At 42.7% G+C, this 17,842-nt stretch overlaps 1 protein-coding gene across 1 annotated transcript; it reads right to left on the bottom strand.

The window, feature by feature from the left end:
• Nucleotides 1-5,404: 5,404 nt before the first annotated feature.
• On the bottom strand, nt 5,405-17,603 carry LOC146682368 (CD209 antigen-like protein D). Its single transcript, XM_085445603.1, has 7 exons — nt 17,369-17,603; nt 16,679-16,789; nt 9,281-9,328; nt 9,105-9,158; nt 8,872-9,011; nt 6,074-6,186; nt 5,405-5,794 (listed from the first exon to the last, which is right to left on the bottom strand). The coding sequence occupies exons 1-7, from the start codon at nt 17,511-17,513 to the stop codon at nt 5,662-5,664; spliced, it is 744 nt and encodes a 247-aa protein (XP_085301729.1). The 5' UTR covers nt 17,514-17,603; the 3' UTR covers nt 5,405-5,661.
• Nucleotides 17,604-17,842: the final 239 nt, after the last annotated feature.

Below are 17,842 nucleotides of genomic sequence, written 5' to 3'. Positions count from 1 at the left end.
GTTTAAAAATGCTGTAGTTTATTCTCTTTTGCTGTTATGTGATTTGAAACTTGCAGATACGTGACACAACAGACTAATGTGGCCTTATGAGCTACAAATAAACTTAATAACGTTTAATGCTTTTAATGTTACTGTCTCACATCTGATCAGAGACTTTGTGGCTTGAATGTGTCAAAGAGCTGATCACAGAAACCACTTCCTTCTTCATGAGGTACACAGCAACTAATTTCCTACTCAGCATTTGAAACTGAGTCGTTACAGACGGCAGGAATTGTGCAGTCAGCGGGTGTAGTTAGAAGTCTTTTGTTAAGTTCTGTTAAAGAAAAACATTTATTCACATTACTGCTTCCACTTTTGGTGGTAACCTGGTGTGAGCTAACTCCCCAGAGAGATGTCATAACGTTAATAAGATTGATTCCTGTTGGCAGAGCCTAATTCAGATTTTAGGTGTGGTGTGAATCAGATGACACAGGCTATTATGACATCAATAATGCACATCAGGTTGACTGCAATTCTTTGTATGGGAACGGCATACCATGCCCCCGCCACACACTGATGTACACTGGTAGTGTCAGACTCCACAACCACCACTAGAGGGTGCCCTGGAGGAGTTAAGTTGGTAGGGTGAGCCACTTGGTTGCACTGCATACCTTAATGCTGGAGCTGGCTGATGCTGAAGTTGGGATCTGGAGCCGATGATTGACATGAAGTAATGAAGGGCCTTCTGGAGAGTGCATCTGGATTTTGGTGGCTTTTCCAGGTAGGTATATTACTTGGAAATCACAGTTCTACAGTGTGAGATTATTATATTATCTTATGCCACGTTATGCCCCTAATTAAAGATTGTGAAATTATTATGTAGCTTTAGTTTGCATTATTCTCCTGACTTGAAGGAAAACGACTACATTTGTTAAACTGATTTGTATTACATTAGACTGCTGATTTATGGTGAATGAATGATATTGTTTATGATGCATGATACTGCTGAGTTATAAGAAATACTATTTTCAGAGAATCATGGCCTTATTTGTCTGATTAGAAGAGAACAGAGCATACCGTAGAGGTTTTCTGCCCCATCTCATCAGGAGGAGATAAAACAGGAAGCCAAGGCCGTCACGTAGGCGCCGTAAGAGAGAAAGAATGTGAATGCTTAGTTTGGAGGGGGGCTGAAGCTATAGGAATGTGAGAAACGCTCAGGCACTTCGAGATCTGGTGGACACCCTCCTGTCCACATCTCCCCTCCGGATGGTTAATGCTCAAAAGTGTTGCATGGAATAATGAGAATTGTATGGAATAAAGAGATTGTTGATTGAGCATTTATACACCGAGTGTTGTTCTTCCTTCAGCCCAAAGACCAAAGAGCTGAGATTTAACAACAGTCCAAAAAAATCACATCCCACTCAAAAAGTCCCTTCTGGATACAAAATACAGCTCCTTTGTGGGTTCTGGCAGTCTACTGCAAAATATCAATGTTAAGTATATTATACTTAACATGTGGTCTACTTGCTTGGCAGTAGACAACATCTCTTACCAAGCATCCATTCCTTGTATGCATGGTGGGGTAAGCCTCTTTAATGGTTTGCCTATAATCCACGCACAATTTAGGACTCTCTTCTTTTTTCATCATCACAATTGCCTGCATGGCTTGGTACAGAAGCAGGGGGAAGGAATATTAAGCTCAGGAGTAGGGATGGGAATCGAAACCTGGTTCTTGTTGAGAACCGGTTCCCACTGTTTCAATTCCTTGGAATTGTTTGGCATTTTTGCAAACGATTCCCTTATCGAGTCCAGTCGCCCCGAATGACGTCACCACGTTGCGGAGCGTCATTTACCTGGCAGGAAACATGGCGGCTCAAACGCTCAAAACTTTGGTTATACTTTACGAGAACAGATGACAACAGGGCAACTTGCAATACTTGCAAAGTAGATATTTCATTTAAGGGAGGAAACACTACGAATATGCAAAAGCATTTGCTCACAAAACACGCGATGACCTTAAATGAATGTCGTGTTTTTAATTCCGCTCCGGACTCGTGAATCTCAACCCAGCAGCAGCGGTAACGTTTGCACGTCCTCTCCCGTTAATGCGGCAGGTAAATAATCAACTAACAGTGCATAATATGTTAGCGCGATCTGCCTTATTACAAACCTGCCATTACTGTGCATTTAGTGACCATGATGAGACAGACAGAGTCTGGCTCAGATGCTGGCAGCTCTCGCTGCAGTCTGCCGGCAGCGTCTCCTTTCAGGCCAGGATAGACTAATGTCACCGAGCAGTGACTCAGTTTGTGGTCAAAGGCTTGCACCCATTTGCCACAGCAGATGCCCCCGATTTTTGGTAAGTGAATGTGTTTAATTGTAGGCAGGGACATTACTGGATATTCTTGTGTAATTGCTACAGAATAATTTATGTTATACTTTGTTATTGCTACAGAAGAATATTTATTTTATTATTTTACATTTATAATTTTTTTTCCTGGGGACCCTGTGACACCCCATTGAAGAGACGTAGGCTGTGGATCTCTTAAGATCTCACTGCTGGGTTTGTAAGGCCATGTTACCCCTAAATTTCTATCTTGTTCAAAGAGAAGATAAAAAACAAAGTTTTAAGCTAATCAACCTTAGTGTTCTCCTTTTAAAAAAAAAAAAAAAAAAGAATCGATAAAGAATCGAATCGTTAAACAGAATCGAAAATGGAATTGGAATCGTGAAAATCTTATCAATACCCATCCCTGCTCAGGAGCTACTGGAATGCTGGTGGATGAGGCTTTATTCCTGTCAAGACTTTGGCTTGGGCACTATCTGAAGTGCCCCAGCCAAAACACCTCACCTTAAGGAGACTAGTGAAGCCCCTGGGCTGAAAACTCAGATAGGGATACTTGAGAGTTTCTGAGGCTGCACAACTCTGTGGGCCACCAGAACTTTGTCCTTCTTCACAAAGATCTTAGTGGAGCTCAGCAGCGCAGAACCAGAGTTTTGTGTAACTTTTCACCCAAGCGGTCAGCTCTTTGTGCACCTCTGTGACGCGGACTTCACCAATCATTTTGCTAGCAATTGCCATCATCTTCCAGTAACCACTCAAAACCAGTGAGGGAATATTCATTGTCAGATGTTCATACAGCAGTACTGACGTTCTCACTGACTTGATCCTACATTGTCGCAATGATTGCCATATGTCCAAAATTGCAGAAAAGTGAGCATCATGTAAATGGCCTGTATTTGTATAGTGCTTTACTTAGTCCCTAAGGACCCCAAAGTGCTTTACACTACAATCAGTCAACCATCAATTCACACACATACTGGTGATGGCAGCTACATTGTAGCCACAGCTGCCCCGGAGCGCACTGACAGAGGCGAGGCTGCCGGACACTGGCGCCACCGGGCTCTCTGACCACCACCAGTAGGCAAACATGGGGTTAGTATCTTGCCCACGGATATTTGATATGCAGCCAGGAGGCAGCCTGGGATCAAACCACCGACCTTCCGGTGAGTAGGTGACCCGCTCTACTACCTGAGCTACCCTATGTGGTTAACATGTCCACAAATCCTCACTACTATATTATACAGGGACAACAACTGTGCTGTAGACTTTACCCTAACCCAAGGTTGTATAGTTTTGTTCTCCCATATCCACATCCACATCGAATAAAGATATGATACAGAGTGCAGACCTGCTTCTCACTCTCTGTGGTGCTGAAAATTTTAAACATTTTAAACAATAACTATAGCTCCAGCTTCTTAAATGTCAAAATGCTCCTTTTCCTTTCACATGTATCTTTTAACATTTCACACAAACATTAAATCAAACTGTGACCACAGGGGGGCAGCATAGAGCCAGAGAGTGTTAGTGTAGCTGTTCAGCCCTATAGTAAGAAACAAGAAGACTGATGAAGGAAAAGCTTCTTCCACTGGTGTAACACACAGGTTTGTATGAAGTCACACTAACTAACCAGCAGTAACCCACATTTGATCAAAACAGGGGCAGAACTTTAATAACAGGTTATAATGTGTCATCACAGTTGTTGTCAATCCAAACACACTTTCTGATTGTTGCTGTTTATTGTAAAAGAACAACACACTTGTGGTCTGACCTAATGCTGCAGTGCAACAACAACTATACAAATGTGAGCTCAGTGCAGACTATGCTGGCTCACTGCAGCCTCTTGTGGAACAAAGTGGTATTACATGAGAGTACAGGCTGGTTAGAAAATGCAAAATTTAATTAATAGATAAACAGTATATGTCCTGTACATTATGTCTGAGTTGTTGTTATTTTTAGCAGTTTTGTTAGTGCACATTATACATGTAATATTGTGTTTGGTGTAAAAAACAAGACTCGGAGACAGCAGAAAGGCCATTTAAACCAGTTAAAGTCCAGGAGACGGCGGGAAATTGACAGATTAGTGAAAGAGAGAAGACAACTGAGGAAACAGTGGAGCGGGGCCAATGAGACAGAAAGGGAGGGACTTACTGCCCTGCAGGAGGAAATAAAGCAACAACTTAGTAAGCTGCGAAGAGCAGAACACCTCAGACGACAACATAAGAAGAAAGAACGGACAAGGACCCTTTTCTGAAGCAGCCCATACTACTTTGGAATTTTTTTTCAAAGAGAAGAGCTGGTGCCTCATGCCCATAAAAGACCTGGAAGATCATCTGAGGAAAACTTACTCGGAGGAGTAACTTGGAAGAAGAACGCTGCAGCCACAGACGAGCTCCTCTTCATCACTGTGGTCAGCCACACCTCACCTGTCTCCCTCTTGGCACTGTGGACTGAAGAAGATGAGCCTGCCTCTGTATCCTCCTCTACCTATTCAAGGCTTCTAATATTAGATCAGAATATATATCATTCTTAAACATTTTCTTCTTGCTTTAGAAATGAGACATTTGTGGATTGCTAGTATACAATAATCTAGAAAACAAAAGGAAAAACATTAAAATTCAGAGTACAAAAATAGATCCATATTTAGAAATGATCCATCAGAATGAAGTCAGGAAATAAAGCACACAGCAGATCAAAAACATGAATAACAGGAGTCCTTTAATACATTTAGCTCTGACAATGTCAGGTTAAAGTTGGACAAATAAAATACATTGAGAGAAAGAACCTGGTTACATTCAGCTACATAAACTCTGTTTCCTGGAGTCAACAATTCAACATCCCATTTAGCCCCAACTTCTCTATCCTTACTTTACAAGTGCAGCATAAAAGAGAATTGATAAGTTATTCGCACATTTGAAAATTGTTAAATCTGCTTTTCTTCTTCATTTCAATCTCCTGTCAAAATCCCCCATTTGTAGCTAAAAGTAAGAAGCAGCTACTTTCAGCTGTTTGAGAGAAACTGAAGAAGACATTTACTGAAGTTTTAGGACCAACAGACTGATGAATAAACCAAGTAAAGCAAAGTAAAGACAAGCTGCACTTTGACTTTTATTAGAACAATTTGCTGGAACTACAGAGTAATGAAGTACTTCAAGGTTTTGTGTGGATGACTTCCAACCTTACTGTACAGCACAGAGCACAGAGGGACAATATATGTAATCAATATATGATGCAGAATGAACAAGTAAAGACTGTAAGCTGAGTCTGAGGCTCATGCAGGACATTTCATAGTGAGGTGTCTTTGGTTGGATTATTCAAACATTTACATCAAAGCACCAAACTCATTTCTCACAGATGAAGGTCTTCGAGCTGTAACCAACATAATGTTCAACTGCCTGTTTCAAGTTCCCTTTATCATCACAGCAGACTCCATAGGAATCATAACTCGTACTCTGCTGTGCTGGTGCCCACAACCTGTCAGAGAAATAAAATATGATATTAAGCTGGACTAAACTTTTTTCAATCCTGATTCCTTCAAACTGACTTGTTGTAACTGAACGTCATCACAGACTGCAGATGAAGAGAGTTCAAGCACAGCTGTTCATTCAAAGGAGGATTTCTGCTTTTCTTTACATTCAGTTTGTGGGGCTGTTGGAAAATAGCTCAGCTCATGTATTGCTGATCTATCTTCCAAAACATCAGTGTTTCACTTCTAAATAATAACTCTGGAATAGAAACAAACTAATGTCTCACCTTTCTGTCAGCGCTGATCCGTCCACCCATTCCCATTCATATCCTCCTGATGTCTGTTTGCCTGTCAGACCAGTCCAGGACTCTCCTCTCATGTTCAGTTCATTAATAAATATCTATTTGGGAAGAGACACAAATATTGTCTCCAGTCATAATTCAGCACTTCTGTTGTAGTGACATCATCTTGTGAATATGTCAGAAGGAAGAATAAATGTGATGAAATTTTTCAGTTCTTCCATTGTGCAGAAATCAAAAATACCCAAAGAATTTCCCCACTCACACGCTTTTGCTCGCCCAATCTGGAACTTTTGATCATTAAATGTCGCCCTTTCTATCTCCCTCCAGAATTCCCTGTGGTCATTGCCTGCGCGTTTTATATTCCTCATCACGCAGACACGGACTCTCACACAACAACAAGCACTTCACCAGGATGCTGTGTACATCAACTCACATCAACTGCCCTACCAGGGACAGTAGGACATTAGATCACTGCTGCACTCCGTTCAAGGACTGCTACAAAGCTCAGCCTCTGCTGGCATTTGGAAAATCAGACCATGCCCCCATCTTCCTTATGCCTTTTTACAAACAAAGGCTAAAGCAGCAAGCACCAATCAGGGGGGAGTTCGCACACTGGACAAACCACTCAGTGGCCATGCTGCAGGACGCTCTGGATGACGCTCTGGATGACGCAGACTGGGACATGTTTCATCAACATGTTTACAGAAGCGGTTTTGGGATCTATCATTCAAAATTTCCCAACCAGAAGCCGTGGGTGGATAAAAACATCTGCGATCACGCACCGCTGTCTACAAAGACAGGCTCGTCTCCGGTAATATGCAATACAAGCTGTGTCTTAAAACGTGAGCAGCGCGATCAGAAAGGCAGAGCAGAGCTACAGGAAACTAGAGTCACAGCTACACCAGAGACTGCAGACAATAATGGACTATAAACAACCAGCTTCTTCAATGATGACTTGTTGATGTCTCTTAATATGTTTCTTATTAATTATATTGCTTTTTTAAGATATTCTATATGTAATTTAAACTGTTTTCTCTTTGTTTTCTATTTGTAGCACTTTGGCCAACATTGTTGGATGTAAAGCGCTGCTATAAATAAAGATGCTATGCTATGATGAATGCCGATGTTTCACTGGCTGTTGAGCTGAACACATTTTATGCACGCTTCGACGCTGCAGCAATTAAAACAACAAATTGCGTGCGCACAGAGTGCGCCAGTGAAGATAAGGCTTTCATCATCACAGAGCATGCCGTGAGGAAAGCTATCAGGAGAGTGAACACCAGGAAGGCTGCAGGTTCAGATGCAGTCCCTGGTCGGGTCCTGAGAGCCTGAGTTGACCTGCTAGCACTGGTGTTCATGTTCATTTTCAACCTCTCCCTGGCCCAAGCAATGGTTCCCACGAGCTTCAAAGAGTCCATCATTGTCACTGTCCCAAAGAAACAACAGTCCACTTGCCACAATGGTTACCGCCCAGTAGCACTGACTTCACTTCACTTGTGATGAAGTGTTTTGAAAGACTGATGAGAGATCACATCACTTCTTCACTTCCTGCCACCATCGACCCACTTCAGTTTGCATACCGGACTAATTGTTCCACAGACGATGCCATATCTCACCTGCTCCACACATCCCTGAGTCACCTGGACACTGGAAGAGGGAATTATGTTAGGATGCTGTTCATGGACTACAGTTCAGCATTCAACACAATAATTCCCTCTAAGCTTTTCATCAAGTTGAAAAGTTGATCAGTTGGGACCCGTCATCGTCCTGTCACATTAACACTCTGGTGTTAATGCCAGCATCTCTTTTTCCCCAGAAGACTTAGAGACTTCCATCTGCCACTGAAGGTGCTCAAGAACTTCTACTCCTGCACCATCGAGAGCGTCCTGACGGCAAACATCTGCACCTGGTTTGGGAACAGCACCAAGCAGGACAGACGAGATCTGCAAAGGGTGGTGCGCTCGGCCGAACGCATCATTCAATCAGAGCTCCCTGACCTGCTGTCCATCTACACCAAGCGGTGCAAGTCCAAAGCCAGGAAGATTATGATGGACCTCTCCCATCCCAACAATGGACTCTTTGAGTTGAGGTCTAAGAAGCACTTCTGCTCCCTTAAGGCCAAAACAGAGAGAATGAAGAAGAGCTTCTTCTCCCAGGCTATTCGGGCCCTGAACCAGGTGTAGGACTGGACTCTCTCACACACAATACATCACCACAGCACTCTGTTTATTTGCACACTTCTTATAATTTATTATTTATTTTTATTCATAATTTCTTTCGTAAATCATTATTTGCACATTCTTTTACTGTGAATTCCTAACTTAAAATCTTTAAATTTTGTAGTAATCTGTAAATCTGACTGTCAATTCTTGTTGTCATTTAATGGTCGGGCATTGCACAGCAATAAGCATTTCACCACATGCCGTACTGTGTATGGTTGTGTGTGTGACAAATTAAATTTGAATTTGAAGCTCAGTTACTGTTGCAGTGGGATCACTGTTAATATTATATTTTATTTGGTTTTATTAAATAAGAAACTTAGCCAGGATTATGAGGATTGCTTTTATTTTGGAACATTTCTGTGTAATTTAAATTTTTGCTTCAAAATTGTGTAAAAACTTTGCATTTGAATGTGAATGTCTCTAACATAAAAGGAGAACCAAAGAAATCCATCAGAGTGGAGACAGGAAGCAGGTCACAGACTGACAGCAGGTCAAAGACACAAGTAACAGATGACTGTCAGCTCCATCAAAGATCACACAGACATGAACAAACACACCCACCTGTTCCTCTTTGCTGTTTATCATCACCAGATCAGCTCCTTTATCCTGACAGGCTCTCCTGCTCTCTTGCCAGTGCTTTGCCTCAGTGGATTTAAAGTAACAGCTGCTTCCAAATCTCGTCCATCGATCAGGACACTTCTCTTAAAGTCAAACACGTTTTAAAGGCGGTATTTATTTACTGCTCATAGTTTTTGTTGTGTAATAAAGATTTTTAGTTTTTAACAGCTTGTTACCTTTGATCTTCTCCTTTAGCAACTTGATTTCTTGCTGTAGTTGAATTATTTTTGCTGCATGTTGAGAACAAACATAATTATAATAAAATAAAAATAAAACAGGAATAAAAAAGGAAAAATGACTGCAAAGTTAGTTCATGAATATTTATTTATATTTGTTTTGAAATATTTCTTACTTGAACAATTAGCCTGGAGATGCTCTTTTTCCAAAGTGACTAAAATATCTGGTTACAAACAAAACAGGAAACTGATTTAAAGTTTAAAGCATTTTATCAATGAAGTTTTTATTATTCCCATCACATGAATGGAACTAACACATGCTGAGCTGCATGCTGCTCAATGCACCAAGTGAACTAACTAGCCGGCACAATGATAGACATCACTGTCTAACATAGTGTGGCTGCACCTGCATCAGTCTGCAGCAGATGCTGCTGCCTGTCTGCTTTGTTGAGATAATCACAGAATCAGCGTGTTGAGTGAAGAGTTTGAAGGAACAACAAGAACATTCACTCCACAACACACACAAGATATGAGCCAGGAATCATGCACACAGACAGACTATTAAAACCATTAAGAGGCTTAAAAAGAAATAAAGGAATGTTAAAATGGATTTAAAACTGAACGGTAAACCAGTGAAGGTACACTAAAACCATGGTTATGTGCTCTTGTTCTTGTTAAAATCATGCAGCATTGTCTCTAGGTGGCATCTAGACAGGATGGCTTAATCTTTACAGCCGTCTGAACTGAAAGATGGAGGACTTAACCACAGCATTGACATGCCAGTCAGGTTTTAGGCTGCTTTCCATTTTCACAACTAAATTGGTGATTCTGGATTTTTCACGTGGGGCCAAAGAGGAAAGGTCAAAGGCAGGGATACAGCTGGAGGCACTGGAGTTAAAAAGCATGACCTCTGCCTTTTTTTCATTAAAATTAAGAAAATTCAGTGCAATCCACCCCCTGATGTCATTGAGATAATCAAGGAGAGGCTGAAGAGAACCACTGTGTTTGAAAGGGAAATAGACTTGACAGGCATTAGCATATAAATGAAACACAATGCTTTCTAAAACTAGCACCAAGTGGCAGCAAATACAGAGAGAACAGTAGAGGACAATGAATGGAACCCTGAGGAACCCCCAGGGAAGGGCAGCGGAACCAGAGGTAAGATCGTCCATCATGACACAGAAACTCCTGTCAGAGAGGTCAGACCTAAACCATTGCAGAACTGAACCCACTGCTCCAGTCTGGAGATGAGAATGTTATGGTCATCAGCTGTAAATTTAAAAGACAAGGAAAACTCTGTTCCCAGAAAACATTGCTAAAAATATGTTATTAAAAACCCTTAAAAGAGCAGATTCACTGCTGTGGTTTGTTTTAAATCCAAAGTGGAACTCTTCCAAAATTTTACATTCATCCAGGAAGGCCTTCAGCTGGGTGTAAACAATCTTTCCCAAGATTTTGGGGAAAAAAAGCCAAAGTTAGACAAAGCAGAAGGGTCAATGTCAGGTTTCTTCAACACGGGTTGCACCACAGCATGTTTAAAATGGCTGGAGGTCAAATTACCATTAATGACATTAAGGATAAAAAGACCAACAGTAGTAACAACCTTAAGAAGATGTGGAGGAACGACATCACAGTTGGTTTCATACTGGTAACCAGTTTCCCAAGAGAGGAAAGGGAAATAAGCTCTAAGTGATCAAAGACAGCCAGGCAGGGGAGCAAGATGGACCGATGATGGGAGGCAAGAGAAATACAAGCTCCGTGTTAACAAAATTATCAGAGTTCTCTGTAAGCTTTCAGAGGGACGTGGGCATTAAAAGCAGTGTTAATGTATTATAAAGGACAAGGGGGTTGTGAGCGTTAGCAGCAATGATGTCGGAAAAATGTTTTGCTCTTGCAGTTTCCACAGCTCTTTGAAAACAACACCAGCTCTCAGTCTCAGAAGAGACTTGCAGTTTGTCCATCTTCAACTTTCATTTCTCCTGCACTCCCATCTGATGGCACGGGTATGATCACTTAACCAAGGGTCTGATCTGGGCTTTGATCGCCTGGTTTTAATTGGAGCCACAGAATTTACAACAGTATTATGGCGTACGGCACAAGGAATTAAATTACAGGGAAAGCTCCTCAGTGCTGGAAGACACAGAGGGCTGCAAGTCTAAATTATTAAAAACAGTGGAGACATGAGCAGCCGTTGAAGAGTAAAAACATGTCAGCACCGAGCAAGAGCAAAGAGTTTGAATAAATTAGAAATGGGTAAACCTTAAGATAAAGCAAGATCCAGTGTGTGGGTACATTCATGGGTCGGGCCGTTCACCAACTGAGTGAGGCCAAAGGAGTCCAATAAGTCTAAGAAGTCTTTTACCAGAGGCTTTCCAGAGTAGCACATGTGAATTTTAACTCCGCCTAACAATTAAAACTTGCTCATATTTTGACATAATTTCATCCAAGAAGTCTGAAAATTCCCACAAAAAATCTTTGTTGTATACTTTGGTGACCAATAGATCGCTGTGCACAGCAGCGGACGGAAGAGTCTCAACTCGTAAAAGGCTCGGTTCAAAGCTGCAGAAAACAGTCGGCAAAACTCCTCCATGACCCAAGGACCTCAGAGTATTAAAGTATGAGTGACAGTGGGGTAATAATTCTGAAAAAACACTGGACTCACCCGGAGAGGTCTGTGTTTAAGTAACGCTGAGAAGGTCCAAACTCTGGGACATGAAACATTCCTTAAGGATAAAAGTTTTATTCACGATGGACCTTAAATTCACCAGACCTATTCTAATGGGCACCACGTCTGTAGAAGCAGCAGTGGGAGAAGTAGGTGAAATCTGTGCAAGATGCCACAGATACCCAAGGTTGACACCAGGTGAAGGGGACCGGGTCCAAAAGGGTCCAGGGAACACCAAGATGTAAAAAGTCTAGGACCCTCACCAGCCGCTCGCCACGACATCAGTGGCGCCTTCTCCAGCGAGATGGTTGTGGTTCTTGGCAAAGGTAAGCTGGTACTCCAGCCAAGAGCAGGGGTAAGAAATCAAGTCTTTCTTGATGGCAGTGCAGAAATTTTGCGGTAGACGGATGAAGGGAGGAGAGAGCTTGGCAATCATAGATTACTAATAAGCTGACATGATGAAAGATGCACAGGACTAACAACAGAGAGAGCAGTAGATAACTCGTCACACACACTGGGCCATCTCTTAACCGCTCAATCAATCAGTGCATTCAATGCTAAGTAAGAGACTCATGAAATACTAGAAGCTCAGTCAGCAAAACAAACTTGTTGGTCAGGCTGTACCACACAGCAGCTCATATTACTGATCAGAGAATTCTATTTAAAATGCATTTAAATAGAATCCACTAAAAGCCATTTATCAGTCAAACCAAGATGGCGGCGCGCACAGACGCAGCGGCCCGGAGCTCCTACACTTTTGCACTTTTGGTGGTACTGTGTATTATTTCACACAGTCTGGGGTTACTTCAATACAACAGAGATGATCTACTACAACTAAGCCGTGGAGATCTTCAACTAACATCCGAGTATCTCATCCCCCCGGAGATCGTTAAGCAACCCCCGGGGCTACCCGCAACAGCAAGCCACAGGAGGAGACGTTGCGAGCGGAGGCAGAAGAGAGGCAAGCGGGGAGGCCTGTGGGCACGGCTAAAGACTAGTCCGTTTAAACCACCACTCCCGATCATATTCCTCTCCAACGCCCGTTCAATCCGTTACAAACTGGATGAAATACGACTGCAGATCGCCACTCGACGGACTTTTAATAACTGTTCGTGCATGATTTTCACTGAAACCTGGCTGGACAGCGCCATTCCCGATGCGGCTATCGATCTAGCAGGCCGCACCGCCTATCGAGCCGACAGGTCTGCGGACTCGGGTAAGAAGACTGGCGGGGGGCTGTGCATCTATATTAACAACCTTTGGTGCACGAATGTCACGGTAACGGAAAAACTGTGCAGTACAGAGGTAGAACTGTTGTTGTTAAAGTGCCGTCCATTCTATCTCCCTCGGGAATTTTCTGTCGTTTACATCTGCGCTGTTTACATTCCACCAGATGCTAATGCTAAGCTAGCGTTAGCACAATTGAGCAGCAGCATCAATAACAGCCTGGTAGCACACCCGGACAGTGTCTTTATTGCGGCTGGGGATTTTAACCACGCGGACCTGAAATCTGTACTTCACAATTTCCACCGTAATGTGAAGTGTGCTACCAGAGGAGATAGAACGTTGGACCAGGTGTACACCAACATGGCGAATGCGTACAGAGCCCAGGCTTATCCCCACCTGGGTCTGTCAGACCATCTCTCCCTTCTGCTACACCCAATATACACACAAAAGATCAAGAGCACTGGGATTACAACCAAAACCGTGAGAACATGGCCGCAGGACGCTATTCCGATGCTTCAGGACTGTTTCCACTGTACAGACTGGGATGTATTCAAGGTGCAGGACACTGACAATCGTGTCGCATTGGACAGTTACACCTCCACTGTCTTGGACTACATCTGTTTCTGTGTGGACAATGTAACAACTTGGAAACGATTCCGTGTGTTCCCTAATAATCCACCCTGGATGACACACGGAGTTCAACAACTTATTCGAACAAGGAACAACGCTTTCAAATCCGGGGACCAGGAGGCATACAGTGCTGCCAGGGCCAACCTGAGAAGAGGCATCAAGACTGCCAAGCAGCAGCACAGGAGGCGTATCGAGGCCAGGTTTGAGAACAACACAAACCCAAGGCAGGTCTGGGAGGGCATCAGGGCTATCACGGACTACAAAAGAAGAACACCATCACCCTCAGCCGACAGTTCTACTCTGGCTGAGGATCTAAATCTCTTTTATGCCCGTTTTGACAGGGAGAACACCGACCCTGTCCTGTCCCCTCTCCCCTCAACCGACCCTGCTCCGGTCCTGAGCACTCATGAGCTGAGGCGTGTGTTCCGGAGCATTAACACCAGGAAGGCGGCCGGGCCGGATGGAGTGCTGGGCCGGGTGCTAAAAGACTGTGCTGCGGACCTGGCGGACGTCTTCACCTCTATATATAACACCTCGTTGTCCTGTTCACTGGTACCATCCTGTTTCAAAGCAGCAACCATCGTTCCCATCCAAAACAGTCAAATGTCACATGTCTGAACGATTTCAGACCTGTGGCACTCACCCCCATTCCCGCCAAATGCCTGGAGAGACTGGTCATTAAACACATCAGAGCTGCTTTTCCACCATCCCTGGACTCGCACCAGTTTGCATACAGGGAGAACCGGTCAACCGAGGATGCGATCGCCACAGTGCTGCACACATTACTGAAGCACTTGGAACACAGGAACACCTATGCACGGCTCCTCTTTGTAGACTACAGCTCGGCTTTTAATACCATCCGGCCATACAAACTCCGTCCCAAACTCCACCAACTGGGACTTAACTCCTCTCTGTGCAACTGGATTGTGGACTTCCTCACTAACCGTAGACAGAGTGTCAGAGTGGGTAAGAACACCTCTTCCACCCTTGTGGTCAACACCGGTGCCCCTCAGGGGTGTGTTCTGAGCCCTCTGCTATACACTCTCTTCACCCATGACTGTATTTCCTCCTGCGCGTCCAATCTCATTGTTAAGTTTGCAGATGACACTACAGTGCTCGGACTTATATCCAACAATGATGAGACAAACTATAGGACAGAGGTGCAACAACTAGAGTCATGGTGCCACGACAATAACTTGGTCTTAAACACCAAAAAGACCAAGGAGATCATTGTAGATCTCCGGAAGAGGGGTCATAACAACCATCTGCCTCTCTTCATTGGCAGTGAGGCGGTGGAGAGGGTGAGCAGTTTTAAATTCTTGGGGGTAACTGTGACCGAGGACCTGTCCTGGGGCAACCATATCACCTCAGTTGTACGGAAGGCCCAACAGCGCCTCTACTACCTGAGGAGACTGCGGAGCGCACACATTCCCAGATCTCTGATGTTGAACTTCTACAACTGTGCCATCAGCAGCGTTCTGACGTATGGATTTCTAGTGTGGTTCCCCAGCTGCACCAAGGCCGATCAGCAAGCACTCCAGCGGGTGGTGAAAGAAGCTGGCAGAATTATTGGAACAAGTCTGCCAGAGATCAGTAATATCTTCCCCACTCGCTGTCTGAGGAGGGTGCACAGTATCCTGCGGGACCAACATCACCCTGCGCGCCACCTTTTCCATCTGCTGCCCTCAGGGAGAAGGTACAGGTCTATACAGGCCAGAACATCCAGACTGGCCAACAGCCTGTATCCACAGGCTGTGAGGCTCCTGAACTCTCTGCCCCCCTCTCACGGACAATAACCATATCCAACTTCTTAATAGCAATGAACTGGTCTGCATTGGTGCATCATATCTTTATTCTCTTCCCCCTCCTGCCCCCCCCCCCTCTTTCTTAAATAGATAACTATCATATCTGATATCATATCTCACAGTACAATAATATTGAATGGGTTGCATTGTTGTATTTTGTCATGTTTCTCAGGTCTTTGTCTGAATTTCTACGAACATTATTGCTAAGGATTGTCTTATTGCATTGGAGTCACACTGGGTTAAATATGTACACTTGGGTTTTAAGGGGTATTTATTATTTTCTTCTTTTTTTTGGGTTGTATGGAAGCCCCAAACGCAATTTCATTGTTCTTGACAATGACAATAAATAAATAAATACTAAATACTAAATACTAAGAGGGAAACTAATCTCAGAGACCAAAACTCATTTTGTCCTGAATGGAAACATGCTTTTAATGCTGGAAAGGTGCTCATCATAACATGGTAGTCTGTGGGGACTGACTCGCTTTCAGAATCAGCCTTTAGTGGTCATTAAAGGAACTGCAGTTTTTGGATCTGTGCTGGCTTTCTGTTTCTTATCTGTTTCAGACAGGAAATGGCTTTGAGGAAGTGACAGCATGCAAAGAAACACAGGCCTATAAATGAATGTGATTAATATGAGTGATAACCTCCAGTGTGCTGAACGCTAGACGGAGAATTCCCTTTTCTTTATATTTGTAAAGCCCATTAGACTATCAAACAATTTGCGAGGCAAGAATAAATTATTTTTCATTGTTCAACCAAAGAGGAGCTCTTAAAGAGAGAGAGGAAAAACACATTCACACCTCACTCTCACGGTGCATACAAACCAGGAAATGCTTTTTAAAGGGCAACACTGTTTTGCCTTATAGAGAAACTGTGTCATAGCTTTCATCACATATGCCTTAAATAAAGTTACATTTGGGATCAGCATTGATTACTTTACTAATGAAGGCTGAAAACTTTCCTTTTCATTCTTCTTCTTGCAGACCTTTCTATTTAAAAACAATAAAAAGAAAAGAAAACAATAATAAATAAACAATAAAACACTACTGGTCATATTTGACACTACTGGTCAAATATGACCAGTAGTGTCAAATATCACCCATTTCCCGTGTAGAGGGGGAACAGGTGACTGTTTCTAACTAAAATATGAATAAGAATAGGAGCCAAACAAAAGCAAGTCTACATCAACATCTAATCTGTAAAATATTACATCCACCAGGCTATATTTTAATAAAATTACTCACATCGTGTGGTGATTCCAGACAGAATCAAAAGATACAGCAGCCCAAGATTCACTTCAAAAGCTCTGAACCATCTTCTTTTCACATCTAAAAGCTTCATCTGGATGTTTAATTCTACAGAGACAAAATTGAGATTTAATAATTGTATTATTTTAATTAATACGTCGTAATCAGACTGCACTCATCTTGAGAATGAGCTGAACAAGTTCATCATGTTAGTCTCATATTTACAGGAGATTGTTTAACATATAGAAAACAGAGAAACAGTGTTTGAGAAGGAGAAATATTTCTAGGTGATTCTTAGAGCATGTGGGCCAGAAAAAGGCCAGTATATCTGTCAGTATGGTCGAAAATAAGCTTAAAAATACAATTAGCTCTGTAGACATGAAGACCACTCTGGAGTTGTTTCCTGTGGTTTCACTTGCACCACACAGTGTCTAAGAAGACTTCCTTGTTTTTAATATTTCTACCTTTGCCTCGGATCTGTCAGATAAGAGTCTTGTGGAACTTCCCTCCTTTTCTGTAATTTTTTGACGACTGAACAGTTTTTAAACATATTAAACCAACTTAAATTCCCTCATATTCAGTTTTATTTATATAGCGCAGAATCGCAACAACATTTGGCTCAAGGCACTTTGTTTTGTGAGGTCAAGACCTTGCAATAGTACAATAGTTTATTTATTTCCTGCTTACCAGCTGCCTGCAGCCCAACATCAGGATGTTGTTCTCCATCATCTAGCATCTCAACCTCACTGTGCTCTTGCTCTCGTCCATCACTGTCGATCCTTCTGCTGTATTTCACTCTAAAATCGGCTGCAGTCTGACTGTCTGCAGACATCTTGGTGGGTGAAAGTATTTGAGCAGCTTTCACTGTCTGTTTCTGTCAGTCAGGCAGGTTTTAATCATCAGCATCAAACAGGAAGTAGCAGCAGACCAAACCACAAACAAAGAGAGGCTAACTTCATTGGTACTTTACAATGTGGTTAGCAGACTTTTGAGTGAGAGCACATGTCATATTAAAAAAAACAACTTTTTCTGTCATTTTTACTGGCTGTTGCAACACGGAACTTTGAAACTAACAGAAATACATACATGTACAAACAAGAATACCTTTGTCTTGAATTAGTACATACTGTGAATAGACAGAAGCACACCAATTTCAGAGTT

The sequence above is a fragment of the Copadichromis virginalis genome, linkage group LG22 (genome assembly GCF_057382275.1).
Source record: "Copadichromis virginalis isolate Kocher_CV1m ecotype Utaka linkage group LG22, C_Virginalis_male_GT1.1, whole genome shotgun sequence".
NCBI classification, from domain to species: Eukaryota; Metazoa; Chordata; class Actinopteri; order Cichliformes; family Cichlidae; genus Copadichromis; species Copadichromis virginalis.
This window is presented reverse-complemented; position numbering and strand designations above follow the sequence as displayed.

Excerpts from the sequence above, each read along its gene's own strand:
- LOC146682368 (XM_085445603.1), bottom strand. The coding sequence starts at position 17,513 with ATGTCTGCAGACAGTCAGACTGCAGCCGATTTTAGAGTGAAATACAGC. Across the intron at positions 9,329-16,678 it reads GTCTGGAATCACCACACGAT|ATATTTTAGTCACTTTGGAA; the intron begins GTGAGTAATTTT and ends GTTTGTAACCAG. Across the intron at positions 9,159-9,280 it reads TCTCCAGGCTAATTGTTCAA|CAAAAATAATTCAACTACAG; the intron begins GTAAGAAATATT and ends CTCAACATGCAG.